The sequence below is a fragment of the Amblyomma americanum genome, chromosome 1 (assembly GCF_052857255.1).
Source record: "Amblyomma americanum isolate KBUSLIRL-KWMA chromosome 1, ASM5285725v1, whole genome shotgun sequence".
In the NCBI taxonomy this organism is placed as follows: domain Eukaryota; kingdom Metazoa; phylum Arthropoda; class Arachnida; order Ixodida; family Ixodidae; genus Amblyomma; species Amblyomma americanum.
Window position 1 is genome coordinate 528,404,154 of NC_135497.1, and position 14,512 is coordinate 528,418,665.

Here is a 14,512-nt window from a genome sequence, read left to right on the forward strand (position 1 = left end):
TGTCAGTACAATGAAAGAAAAGTGTTTTCCACTACCTCACGCACTTCATCAAAACGTTATAAGATGCAATCAGCTGATCCGACTTGTCAACACCGAGCATCCCAGAATTATAGTCGTCAATCAGTAGCGGCTTCTCGATTGGGATGGTAGTCCACACGCCCCCTCATTTCTCTTTTCTTGTGGGTGTTACATGCCTGTTGGCAGTGTGTGCTGTAGACATCATGTGGACAATCTTCCTGTCCTTCCATTGCAAATAGAGGATGTTGTTCCGTCGGAGCCACCGAACATCACCTCTCTTTGCCTTCTTCTCCAACGACACGTCCTTCAGTTCAGATGGGAAGCACCGATGATCTTTATGTGTCGTGCCACAAGCGAGGGTTTTGTGATTTTGCAGGTGAGCAAAGAGAGACGCAGATATGTAAAAGTTATCCATGTAGATAACGTATCCTTCATTGAGGTAGTTATTGCACAGTTGTGTCACCACATCAAATGCTAGTCCACTTGCACTAGCTGTTTCCTGTTTGCCTGCATACACATAAAATTGAACGGAATAGCCAGTCTGCGAATTGGCTAGCACCCACAATTTGTATCCCCACTTTACAACTTTGTCCCGCATATATTGCCGAATACCCAATCTTCCTTTCGATTTCACCATTCTTTCATCCACAGAGAGGTTCCGCGCAGGTTGAAAAAGTTCTCCTAAAGTAGTATTCACATGTTGCAGAAGCCACAATATGCGGTGCAGCTTGCCGTGTGAAGCTACAGTAGTCGCCTCCGGATCAGTGACACTTAGGAAGCGCAGAAGTGCAGAAAACCGTCTCCTTGGCATAATGTTCCACGGAAGAAGCCTTGAAAAAGGCCCACTGGTATTTTAGTAAAGGTGGATGCGTGGCACATTAACAATGCCCATATAAATGAGCAGTCCAATGAACTTCACTAGTTCATCGGGAGTCACTTCTTTCCATGACCCATCTCTTTCAGCATAAGTTGGAAGGTCCAAAATATGCATCCAAGCATATTTGTTCGTATTTTTGCAGATAGCATGTATCACTTCCGCGGTGAGGAATAGGAGGAAAAAATTGCGCGCTGTTGTAAAACGTCTTGCGCTGCTCCGAAGTGCTGGGCCGAGGTGTGCTCAGGGCGGCCTTGTTGGCGTGAACTGAAGTTTCTTCACAGCCGGTGGCAGCACATCCTGGCCTAGCGACGTACGGACCCTGCACATAACAAGAATAGCCCTAAGCTTGTGCACAAAGGTCGGCAGATAAGCGCTCATGACGCCGGTGACTGCTCAAAGCCGTAAAGGTAGCTCACCAGTGAGCAGCTGCGGATGTCCCGGGCTGACTTGAAACATCATCGCCGTCAGAGCTTGAAGCAGAGGTACTGTCATCTTCGGACTCGAAGCTCGAATCCTCGTCACTAAAATCAGGTGCGGGTGTAGAATACTTTCGAGCAGAATGCTTTCCGTGCGGCGCAGTCGCGAGGGATGCCGCCGCCATGGCAGCGACCAAAGCGACTGGCGTTGTAGCGATATAGTAACAACGGATGCGGCCCTCTAGCAGATTTAACAAGAGAAGCGAAACCAAAACTGCTGCAAACTGGCTCTAAAGGCCAGGTATACATGCTGGACATGCGGCGGACCTTCAGGAATGCATTTTCGTGGAATAAAACCACCCGGACTCCAAGTCAGAGCTCACTAGTGAATAGCTGGCATCATTTTCGGGTAATTATCACCACTCAGCACTGCCAGATAACAAAGCCGACGATATGATTCAATATTTCACTTGTTGGGAGTCTTTTGATAACAAAAATTTGATGTTAATGCTGCATTACCACACGTGGCAGGTTTTTTTCTCTAGTGCGGCCGCCACGCCCCCTTTCGCAACAACACATGCACATTAGTTCTCAAAAAGGTGCATAAAAAATCAGAACGTCACCAGAGCGGGAAAATTTAAACTGTTTCTACAAGTGCAGTGCCTAGACTAACCACTGGACGGCGCTAGGTGCACGTGAAACGATTCCAACCTGTCGAAATCGGAGATATAAAGCATCGATCACTGGGGATCAATTTGAATAGGCATGGTAACGAAAGAGTTAATGTAGGCAAGGAAGTAATGTCTTCCATCAGTAAACACAGTTACAGTCGTATTGTAAAGAAGTTGAGCACGCTCTGAATCGGGGATAGGAACACCAATAGAATCTGTAAGAGTGATGTTAGGTCGAACTGCTGGGTTTACCACACGCCGAAAACGGCGAATATTATTTTTCAGCATGGAAGACAAGTCGTGAGAAAAAAAGTTGCGCCGAGTAGATTTTAATGGTGCCTTATAATCCTTTTCACATGCTCTGTATTTGTCATGTGAACTCTCAAGACCATTCAGTTTTGCCTGTCTGTATAGTTTTTTTCTTTTTGTTGTTCAGCCGCCGAAGACGGTTGGTAAACCAAGGAGAACTGCTATCACAGGTAACATGGGAATGAACTGGTCGATGAGTGAGGTCAGGGGATCCAGTTCTGCTCTATAGAGCAAGAACAGAAATCATGCAAAAATTCATCTGAAAACTTCAATAATTCTGTGTTAATTGCGTCAAAATTGGCTTTGCCGCAACATCTTTCTTTTTAGTAATCTTTTTACTAGCGCAAAATTTAATGCACCCAGTGGTCATATCATGGTCAGAGATGCCTTCTTCATGAGTTATGCCTGAAAATATATCAGGTTTGTTTGTCAGAACTAAGTCAAGTACATTGGCAGAGGCTTTAGTTGATCATGGTGGTTGATTAATGAGGTGCGTTAATGAAAAATCAAGACAAGTACTGAGAAAAGAATGTGCTGCTGCATCTGTGGCTGCTACGGAAAGTGTTGACCAATTTATGCGTGGAAAATTAAATCTCCAAGTTTAATAACAGTCGAATTGGGAAAACACGCATACATTTTGTTTAGCACTTGATGATATTCATCTGAAAACGCACCAGCCATGTCGGGCAGACGGTAGGAAACGCTGATGATAACACGAAATGCAGCACCCTTCAAAGAAATCCAAGCACATTGAAGGAAAGAATCGATAACAATAGGCGTGGCAATGAATTCCTCCTTTATCTCGATGAGAACACCCCCCCCCCCCCCCCCCCTCGCAATTGTTTATCACAGCGAAAAAACTTGAAATTCCATGCACTGGTAGAGATGCTGACATCATGAGTAGTGTTGTTCAGCCACCGCTCAGTTAGTATCACTAAAGAAACTTGACATGAATCTATGAAAGATGATAGTGCAATACCATTGGCCACAACACTTCTAATATTGATATATAAAGAGACATTTGTTATCACCACAATGTAATTTGGCAGGTGAGGTGGTAGATGAACCTAGGCTTCAGGAAACAGAGGGAGGACGTCATCGTGCCCTGATATAAAAATGGCCAGACTTTCATTGGCGTTCCACGCGTAAAGATTATCATTAACGAAAAGCTTGTTGAAAACAAGTTGCACTTTATCCCCATCTTTCTTAATTGATTTTGAGAACTGGAGAAGCTTCCATCACTTTTCGCGAACGGCTGCGAAGTAATCGCGCGAGATGTTTAAGTTGGTGTTTTGAACTTATAGCCGCGGCTCATGACCAAGTCAACTTCCCTCTCATTAAAGAATTTGGCTATGATAGGCCACTTTTTCTTGGAAGAAAAGTGGCCCACGCGATGCGCCCTGGAAACAGACTCTACAGTAAGCCCAAGGTTTTCTTTACAAAAGTCATGTATGAGACGTTCAGACTCTTCCCAAGTTTCCGATTTCTCTGGATCAGCTATACTGTAAAATAGAACATCGGGCCGCCTAGAGCGATTTTCAAGGTCAACAGTTTTTTCTTGTGCAACTGCAAGACCCTTGTTTGTCACTGTTCACCACGAACTCGGCAGATGGCGAGATTGCAAATTTCTGCTCTAAATCATGAACTCGCTTTGTCAGTTTTTCTAAATCACATGTTAAGTCTGTGTGAGTCTGGAGTACTTTGTTGACAGATTCTTGAAGGACTGCATTGCTAGGTTCAAGGCATAAGATAGAACCGGCCACAAGGTCAAGCTTTTCCTCTTAAGCCTTAGTCATGGGTCCCGGGTTTAGCTTGACATCGCCTCCCAAAACTAGCCGACACCATAAATATGATACACAAGTGCGGACACATTTCAAAACATGAGGTGGCCATGACACCGCTAAAAGACAGACATCATCGTCACAGTAACAGTAAGCGTCATAGTAACCAACCTGTAGAAACATCAGTGCTGAGCCAGGGATCGCAGTGGCGGTGCCATGGCCCAGAAGGGCTTCGAAAGGTGCGTACATTTGTACCGCCCGATCAGCAGTTACGGTCCCGCTTTGCCAGACGGAATTGACCATTGCATCCAGAAGTAGCGGAGCATCCAGAAAAGGTGAAGCAGGCAAAAAACATGTTGATAGGCCGCAGTCGGTTGATGAAAGTGCGCAGAGCTGGGAGCCTGTGTCGTTTAGCCATTCCATCTTGTGCATCGTCCATGGCCAGCCCAGGAAAATCAGCAGCAGGACCTGTAGAAACACCAGTGGTGACCATGGGATCAGAGTGGTGGTGCCGTGACCCCTTTTTCTTTAGTCCACTGCCAAATCACAGACAAGCAAGTTAAAGCTTAAACACTATCTCTGGGCCGTTGCATCCACGAGTGGTGCTTCATCACAGGATGTATGCTGGTGGCTGTCTTGCTACTGGCTGTTATGTGCATTGATGCTTATAGGGGACCACAGCTTCCCAGGGGGGCGCTGCAAGTGCCAGTGATAATTGTAGGGGAAGCTCTTTGTTGTTGTTTGAGGCCAGGATAGAAGTTTTGCGGACTAAGACATAGAGTCAGGTACCATGAGATAGACACGTGCGTTGCGTGCGGAGAGGAGGAGGAAACGGCTGAACACTTGATACTTTTCTGTAAAGGGCTTCACCCTACAGTGGAAAGCAGCGGGGCTGATTTACCCAAGGCATTGGGGTTTAAGGACAGTGAAGGGAAAGTAGATTTTAAGCGGGTAGAAGTAACCAAGCGAAGGTTATTTGATTGGTCCCTAAAATCAAGAAGAGTAAAATTTCACATGTCATGGCTACGTGGCTTGAACCACCGCCTGATTTAAAGGGTTCAGCCTTATCCATCTGCCTGTCTATCCGTCCACCCACCCACCCACCCACTCATCCATCCATTCACCCTTCCATACATACATACATACACCCGCCTGCCCGCCCGCCCGCCCGCCCATCCACCCACCCACCCACCCACCCACCCGTCCATCCGTCCGTCCGTCCGTCCTCTCCGCGGCCGACTCATCATAATTGACCGGGCAGACCGGTCACCCCTCCTATTGAGTAGCTGCGCGTGTAGCGCGCTTTCTCTTGAAATGAAAAAGGCCAGTTCTGCACGTGCTTTGCATGCGTTGGCCTGCCTACAAATGTGTTTGGTCAGTCGCATGCTTTTTCCTTCTTGCTTGAATGCTGATGAGCTTCAGAGGATGAGGAAAATGCAAGGTGTGACAGAGAGAAATGTGAACAGTGCGGCGCTGACACGCTGCGTAGTTGGAATTTATCTTCAATGTGCTTGTACCTGGGTGGTAACCAAAAGATGCTAGAGTGGTCTAATATTGTATCGTGGATGTCTCTAGAGCATTTGTGTTGCGAGCCAAGTATAATCATAACGGAAATAAATTGCAACAGCTGAGGGCGTAGGCGCACGCTGTTCGTATTTCTTTCTATCGCGACAGTATACTTTGAGATGTAGATTGAACGGAATAGTGAAAAATTTTTTTCGCAGCGCAAACTTGAAAAAAGGAGAACTGCTAGTGGATCAGGTCCACTCCGGGGAGCTGATTGTTGACGAAAACGCCTTTACTGACACATAATATGTGTCGCAAGTAGATGACAAGATCCTTTTAAGATGTGGAATTTGAGGTAAATACATACCTTTTTTTTTTTGGCACGGTCAATTTCACAAAATAATTTCTTAATTTTGTTGGATGGCTGAGCAGTTCGGTGCCCACACAACTCAGTTGGCCAAATAGTTGCCATTTCGTTATGTTCTTCTATAACTATTAAAATAATTTTTATTCGAACATAAAATGAAGTGCCCGTAAAGCAATACGCGAGGCTGAAGAGAAAAACGAAAACCCGCTCGAAATGCGCCTACCAGCTGCTCGCTTATGGCTAACGGAAAAATGCTCTAGTTTGCTTAATCATTACCACTAAGATAAACAGTTTATTTTAATGCCGATCATAGCGCACGCGCATCCCCAAAACAATGTATGTGCAGAGCCATCGCTTATATGCAAGTGCTCATTCATGTGCAAGCAAACATTTTGACTACTTTTATTTTTAGAAATTTTTTACATGTAGTAAAGTAACTTCTTAAATTGTGCCAGCCATCACACGTTGGAACAATATGCCGATCATTGACCTTGTCTCACACCCATCTGCAAAACGCAGCTGTTGATATCAGTCTCCAAAATAATTTTATGCGTTACCTGAGTTGTGCAGGGCTTTACTGCCCCCCCCCCCCCAAAAAAAAATAAAAAGGAGTTTCATTAGTGCAACTCAACAATTGCAGACAAAAACATTTTTGAACAAGAAAGAGTGTATTGAAGCATTTTTTCATATACTTTAAAATTTGGCTATAACAATCTCCCATCTACAGGCTTGCATTTTTTTTTTTTGCTATTAACGTTTTTGGTATCGTCAACTGCTCTATGCGAGCGATGGAAAACTTTTAAAAGACTTTACTACACGTTGAAAGGATGGGCCATTACCTTCAATATTTCCATAGAGTACCTCGCAATTTACCAATATGAATTTTTTTTTTTCCAAGAATGCAGGTCATGTCCAGGAAATCTGTATAATTACGCTGGCATATCTTGGCCATTGGTGTTCAGAAAATCATTGTGGCAGCCCTCGACGCAACAATAAGTTTCTCCACTCTTTGAACGTTGCGGAATTCCAGCCGTGCCGCATAACGAGTGGCAACCCCTCTTTTGTACCCTTGCGAGCAGGACTGCACGTGCATGCAATAAAGGAGATAGTGCCAGTGGTGCCAGCAATATGTGTACCAGTCAAGGTGTTGCTGACTGAATGCGCTCCGCTGGCGACATGCCCGGTCAAAACTTCCGAAATGACCGCCAGAGGAGAGGCGGCGCTAATGCAGGGGGAGCAAACTTTGTTTGCTTCCCTATTACATTGGCAGTAAATTGCTGCCTTAATTGGTCTTTTTATTCATATCATGCTGAGTTGCCATGCGGCTTTGCTTTATTTCAGAAGGCCAAAAGGAAAATCCCGGGCGTCTAAAAGCTTCCAAGCAAACAAGAAGCTACTGTGAGTCTTTTGGATGCATTCTTTTAGTGCTGAGGTACTGCTGCGACATATACAGTATTGTGCATTGTTATCGTGAAGACTTCAGAACATTTTCTCGCCTCAACCGCTGGTTCGTTTGCGGTAATACTGAGCACAGAGCATGTATATTGTGATAACTTTTGTCTCGTAGCAAGTTTTACAACGATACTTACTTGATTCAGCCGCGATTGATGTAACTCTGTAATCGTCTGCGCCGAGATCGACGAACTGAAAGCCACCAGCCCCAGAATGCCGCAAAGGGTGGCAGTGGCACCATCAGTCTGTACACATAAAACGCGTGGGGCACTGAGTTGTGTTGGTGTGCACATGACTCCCTCGTTGTGTACGGCTACCTTGGACAATGGTCTGGAAGCTCAGTAAACGAGGAGAGTGATAATACCCTGCAAGCATCGCTAATAAACAAACTATGGACACTGTTAGTCACACGGAGAAACCAAAACCACGGGAGCAAACCATGGGACTTGCTGAAGGTCGAAGTTCTCTTTCTCTGTAAGAAGGTAGGATAAGCAATTTTCTAACACTTCTTATAGTCCAAAGAGCTGGCAGCACCTCTCAGTGAGCGTGTATTGCCAATATGGCGTGAATTTTCAAACGCAAAGTTGGAACCATTCTCGTGCAGCAAAAACCCTGTGGGACAGAAATCCTCCAGCATACGTGAATGCCAGAAAGCATTTAATGGTTAAGCAATCCGTCAAACTTAAGTGTTATCTATAAATTTGCCATTTGCTTTAAATAAAAATTTTAATCCTGAACTTGTAACCTTATCACTGCCCTGCTTTTGAGCCACTTCCGTCTACTAACTTCCACCGCAGATTTATTTACATCACCTTTCTTATCTCTAAACCCTTGAGCCTCATGGAGAGTAACTGTGCCTGCATCGACATCTGGGTGGATACCTCCACATACTACAGATTTACCAAACACTCTACATGTGTCATCTTCTTGGTTAAACTTCCTTTGGTAGCTTCATGCTCTGAGACTCCCTTATCTGGCTTCAAAAAGTAGGACACTACCTATTCAGTTATCAGAGAACAATTCCTTCCCGATTTCTCTTTTACGGTTTCTATATAGTTCTACAGTCTGGTCCTTTTCCATTGAATTAGTCCAGTTTTTACCTTCTGCATTTTTTACCTATCACTTAAAGCTGTTTATTTGTTAGTACTTGTTTCCTGCATACTTACTGGTTAGTCTCCTGGTCGTTATCTTACAGTGCAGGTCAACGCTCTTTCTTATAGGTATTTTAATATCTTAGCTGCCCACCTGTTATCGTCCAATCTCCTCGGGCGTTCTTCCTATAGTATTTTACTCTGAGCTTCCCGTGCTTTGAACGTTGCCCAGCCCATATCCCCCCGTACTGCCTCGTTTGTGGTTTTCCCGTGGGCACCTAGGGCTAATCTTCCAACAGCTCTCTGATTTACTTCTAATTTCGACTGAACTTCTGCCCTTAAGCGCAGAACTGCATTCCCAAAAGTAAGCCCCGATACTTCATACCTGTTGTGCCCTCCTATATAATTATTTGTTATTTATGCATTTACAGATAATGCAATCCACAAAACGGACTTTAGCAGGGTGGACATATAATATATCGGAACATAAATGCAGGAAATGAAACAAAATGGAGGCAAAGTACACTGCTTCAGTAACAACACAAACAACATCGTCATTCAATGAAAAGTGGCATGAAAAAAAAATACATATTTCAGCGTGTAACAAAATTAACAGCAAATTAGGAGCAAATATGGACATGGAATGTTGAGCAACTTCGATATTAGTCAGGGTATTCCATTTAATTGTAGTCCCAGGAAAGAAGGAATATTTAAAACAGTTGTTTTTTTTTATGCGGAATGGTGTCATTCCTAGTTGATGCCTCTGCCCTGCTGCATATCTGGACGAAAATGTAATTAATGTATATTTATTTACTTATTTTATACTCAGGGCTTACAAAAGCATTTTAGAAGGGAGGGGCAGAAATACAAACGGCACTCTGCAATTTCAATTAAGTTTAGAAAAATGGAGAGGATAAAGGCAACAACAACAAAAAACAAAAACTGCGCTTATCCAAAAAACACGTGTAAGTTCCAAATGCGCAGTAGATTGGTTTGAACACATCACAGCGTATGAAGTCAGATGCCTTCGCACCAACGTATCAAAGAATGAAGGAACAGTCATACAGAACGGGATGAACGCCAAGTGCGATTAATAATAAAAAAAAGGACTTCAAAATGTTAGTGAAATACGAAAGCGATGGTCGTCGGTGATAGCGACCAGGGTAGCAGGTAGGTGGTTCCAATCACGGGATGTTCTTGGTAGAAATGAATGTGCATACGTCATGGTGTTTTGGCGAGGTATGGCAACTTTGTAGTGATGGTCGACGCGCACAGAAGCATGAGCTGCATGTGTGATCAGGCGTGATCTGAGTTGGTTGTTATAATGATAAATCTTATGGAGGAGGCAAATCTGAGAGATCTTACAACGGACAGCGAGAGGGGTGGGGAGGGGCCAAATTTAGACTTTATTTCATGTTGGTGACGCTTGCTGTGTGGTGGTAATTATTGAGGATAATATGAGCAGAGCGGTTTTGTACACTCTCTAAGGTATTATTCAGTGGTACATGGCCGGCGTCTCATATGGATGAAGTGTGCTCAAGATTGGATTGGACATAGGTAGCATATAACTTTTTTTTTTCAGTGAAAATGGTGCTAGTGAAAAGTTCCGATACCCAAGCATGCAGTTGGCTTTGGATGTTATGTAGTTCATATGATTCTTCCACAAAAGGTTATTCGTAATGTGTACTCCTAGGTACATATAAGCTGAAACGGAGTCAAATGGAGAATGATTAATAGAGTAGCTGCGACAGGGTGATTGACTGTGGGAAATTCACATTATTTTGCATTTTGCAGCATTCAATTCCATCTGCCAAAGAGGGCACCAAGAAGTGATATTATTTAAGTCAGTCTTGAGTAATTTCGTCTCAGAAGCATTAGTTATTTTACGGCAGATTACTCAGTGGTCAGCAAAAAGACAAATGGAGCTAGAAACACAGTAGGGTAAGTCATTAATATCAATAAGAAAAAGTAATGGAGCCAAGACTGATCCCTGAGGCACTCCTGATTGGAGGGTACTTGAAGGGGGGTCTGTCTCATTAGCGGTGAGGTACTGGATGCGGTTAGACAAATGCAATTATCCAGTTAAGTACTACAGGATCGATGTTAAAGCAACTTAGTTTTAGTATAAGAAGTTGATTAATCTTATCGAATGCCTTGGAAAAATCTAGAAACATGCCATCAATAATGAACCCTGAATCTAAAAATGAATGTAGAGCAATCGGAAATGAAGGAGCCACTCCCTGTTTTTGTCCTAAATGGTGCGATTCCAACCTTGTGTGTGTGGTCCAGTTGTAATGAGATATATGAAAGCGAAGTGATGAGTGTGCTACAAACCTTTTGACAAACATGAAAGATTTTATGGCATAAGCAAATGGGAGAAAATTTCTGGCGAGAAGCTAATGAAGGTAGCTCTAAAATGTATTTCATGTTAAAGGGATCCCAGATAATGGCTGCATAATCTCGTACTGGTCGTATAATTGTTTGAACAGATGAAGCACACAAAAGACACACAGACAAAGAATAACACGAGAAAGGTGGTTATATAATCGTGTTATATGCTAGTCACTATGGGTGTGCGAATATTAAATTTTCTAATATGAATCGAGTACAATATGAAGAAAAAATGGCTTCGAATATCATTAAGTAAGAAAAAAAATATTTCAGGCAAAGAAATGCAGGCAAATGTTGCCGTTATTTTTGTTCAAATAGTGTATGGTCTTTGCAACTGAAATAAAAACTAGACCGACTCAGCACCATATAAAAAAACATGATGTGCACAGAAATGTATACTACTTGATAGAGAGCATAATCTGTAATGTGGTCATGCAAAATTAAATCCATGAAGCGACGCATGACTGCTGACTAAAAATAGCACAGTGGCCAGTGAAAGCTTGTAGAAGTGTTTTCTGGCGGGCTAGTTGGTGTGATACGTTAATCTTCAAAACTGCGCTTGTGTATCCCTAGCTCTGTTTTTTTTTTTTTGCGTAGTTTCGGAGTAAAGCCTTATTAATTAGATTTCGAGGGACTGGAAGAAATGCCTGTATCATCCAAAGGTTGATTTTTAAAATGCTCCGCACCCCGAAAAAAATAAAATGCTGAAAATGCGATGTTATGAGGAGGCTGCATCGCACAAATGAAAAGCTCATGACAGGCACGCAGTTTTGGCGTGCTGGAAGAACAATGCGAACGTAAGCAAGGGGAACGCACATTGGTGTCGAAACAGCAAGTCTGCTTTTAAAAAGAAAAAAAGAAATCACCAGTGATGCATCGGTCGGCATCCGAAAGTGTCAGGGGAGGAGCTGGGTTCGGACGACCGGCGAGAGCGTAGGACAGATGCCATTGCCGTGGACCGGTGGCGAAGCTCAGAAATCGAAACTACGCAGCCAGGCTTTTTTTGGCCTCATGACAGGGGGCCCTTTCGTCACGCCAGCCGTTGAGCACATTTAAGAGGTGCGTGGGTTACAATGCACCATCAAATAGGCGTTACACGATCACTTGCCCTGCTGTCTGGACTCGCCCCTTCATGCAAAGTTCCGCAAGTGGGCTTTCGCGCATATCACAGTTGACCAAAATGATATGGCGGAGCTTGCACTTAGAGATTTAAGGAGGCAACAGGACGACTGCCATGGGTATGGGCGTTAAGTGTGTAACGCATTATGTAAAGAGCAAAGAAAAAACGGCGCTTTCTCATTGTGATTGTTTGAAGCGAGTGGTCAGCCATCTTGTTCTTATTGGCCGTCGTGTGTGGGAGAGCCAACTTGCGGGGTTTGGCACGAGATCATGCCTAGCGTTGTCCGAATGCGATCGGTCTACACGATAAAAACCAGAGAAGAAAGCATTTGAATTGTTTCCTTGGCACTTTAAACTCGATCTTCGGATAATTTGCCCAGATATTGTGTTTATGCCATGGCCGAATTGAAAGCCAGAATTTATGAAAGCCAGCGTGGTATACGATGACTGGCAAATATTCGAAATTTTTCGAATATTCGGAAATTTTCAAATATCGATTTCTCGAATGCGAGTGCGAACTGAATATCAAATGGATTCGATTCATAAATTTCGAGCTTTCGCACACCCCTACCAGTGAGTGAACGAGGCATGTGGACGTTTTTTCAGTGTGTTGATTCAGTTTGAGGTTGTGTTAGTTATCCACAGCCCAAGTTACTTGTGTTCTGTTGCTTCAGATGAAACAGTATTGTTAGCCGAGTAATTGAAATTAAGCTTATTCTTTTTTGAGTAAGACTTATAAAAAAATGTCTTCTTAAAATCTACGGACAGCAGCTGATATTCACATTACCTAGCAGCCTTCTAAAATGCATCAGTCAACATTATTTAATTGAGGGGCTTTCTGTTACCAAGTTTAGAACAGTGTCGTCCCTATATAATTTGATTTTACGGGAAGGTCATTTACGACGTCATTCATATAGAGGAGAAAAAGAAGAGGCCAAAGAACCGAGCCCTGGAAAATGTTTTAATCGTCTTAAAGATTCTTGGAGTCATGACTTTTAAATGTAATGAATTGTTCATGTGCGCTAAGGTAATCTGAAGACCAATTAATTAGGTCAGGATTTTTAAGAATTAAAAAAAATTTATGCTGTAGCTTCTAGCGTGAGACTTTGTCAAAAGCTTTAGAAAAATCCATAAATATGGCATCTGCCTGTTTACCATTGTTATAGGATTAGCAAAGTCATGCACTGTTTGTAACAATTGTTTTATTGTTGAGTAGTCTTTCCGGGATCTATGCTGATGGATTGCTGGAAAGTTATGCTTCTCAAGGAATTCCAAAATGTGTTTATGAGTAATATGCTCCCAAGATTTTAAATATGGTTGATGTTAATGAAATAGGATGGTCATTCTGAATGTACTGCTTATTACCGGTCTTACGGAGTAGCTCGATCCGGGGCATCTTCCAGACGCTCAGCACTTGACCAAGGCGCAAAAATTTAACAGACAAAACATATAAATATTTTGGCATCCTTCTGCATAGCGTTTGAGAAACTCATTTGGAATGTCATGTGGGCCAGAAGATTTACTGTTGTCTAGATTAAGAATCAAACTGAGAGTGTTGTGTTCAGTTATCTCAATATCAGGAATAGGAGTCAGGTCTGTATCACAACACGGTAAATGTCATTATCTTGCATAAAAATAGATTTTGAAATAAACATTAAATAGGTTTGCAATTTCTTTGCGTTCATGAGTCCGTGTGTTATTTACTTCAAACACATCACACTCTTTTGATTTAGGGCTAACGCTTCTCCAAAATTTATCTGGATCCGATGCAGTGCAACTTGACAAAAAGTCACCATAATAGCGCCGCCTGCCACTACTGGCTTGGGCTTTGAGCTTTGAAGTTAATTCACGCACTTCTTTTTTCTGGCACGGAGAGTTTTGACTTTTTATTTTATTCTTTAATTATGTTAGCCTTTTCAAATGGAGTTTTTCACGAGAACTGCAGGGTTTATTATGTTTCTTCCCTTTCATAATTAGTGGTAGAAAACAGTTTGTAGTCAATTATAATGCTTTTAAACCTGACCGAAACTCATTTACATTGCATTTGCTGCTTGCAAACACTTCCAAATTAAATGCAACTTTGTCAAATTAAATGCAACTTTGTCAGTAATTGAAACATCGTCTGCCTGAGAGAAATCGGGGAAAGATGAACATTCTAGTTTTTTGACCAATGAAGTGTTGCTTAGGGTTAATATCACGGTTCGGCAGTCCCAAATTCCTGGAGGTACCTCAAGTTGTTTGAGCATTGATGGATCCGCTGACAATTAAGTCCAGGACTGACTTGAAACATTCCAGAATTCTGGTATAATCTTTTAAAACTTGCAGCACATCACATATAAATGCAATGTTCAGCATTGCGTCTCTGACGAGATTGTGTGTTTTATGAACGAGAATGTTGACCAGTGTATATTAGGTAACTTAAAATCCCCTGAAAGGTGATATTATCGTGCAAGTATTTCTCCGGTTCTTTGAGCATGGAAACTGGCAAGTGTGCTTGTCTATATATAACACCTA

The 14,512-nt window shown here is 42.7% G+C and overlaps 1 protein-coding gene across 3 annotated transcripts in view; it reads left to right on the top strand.

Annotated features, from left to right (window-relative positions):
* Nucleotides 1-14,512, top strand: part of LOC144116259 (uncharacterized) — a 79,124-nt gene that overhangs the window by 46,113 nt on the left and 18,499 nt on the right. For all 3 annotated transcript variants that reach the window (XM_077650978.1, XM_077650975.1, XM_077650977.1), the window contains exon 5: nucleotides 7,287-7,343. In XM_077650978.1, coding sequence (XP_077507104.1) covers nucleotides 7,287-7,343 — 57 coding nt within the window. The remainder of the gene's footprint in view (nucleotides 1-7,286; nucleotides 7,344-14,512) is intronic.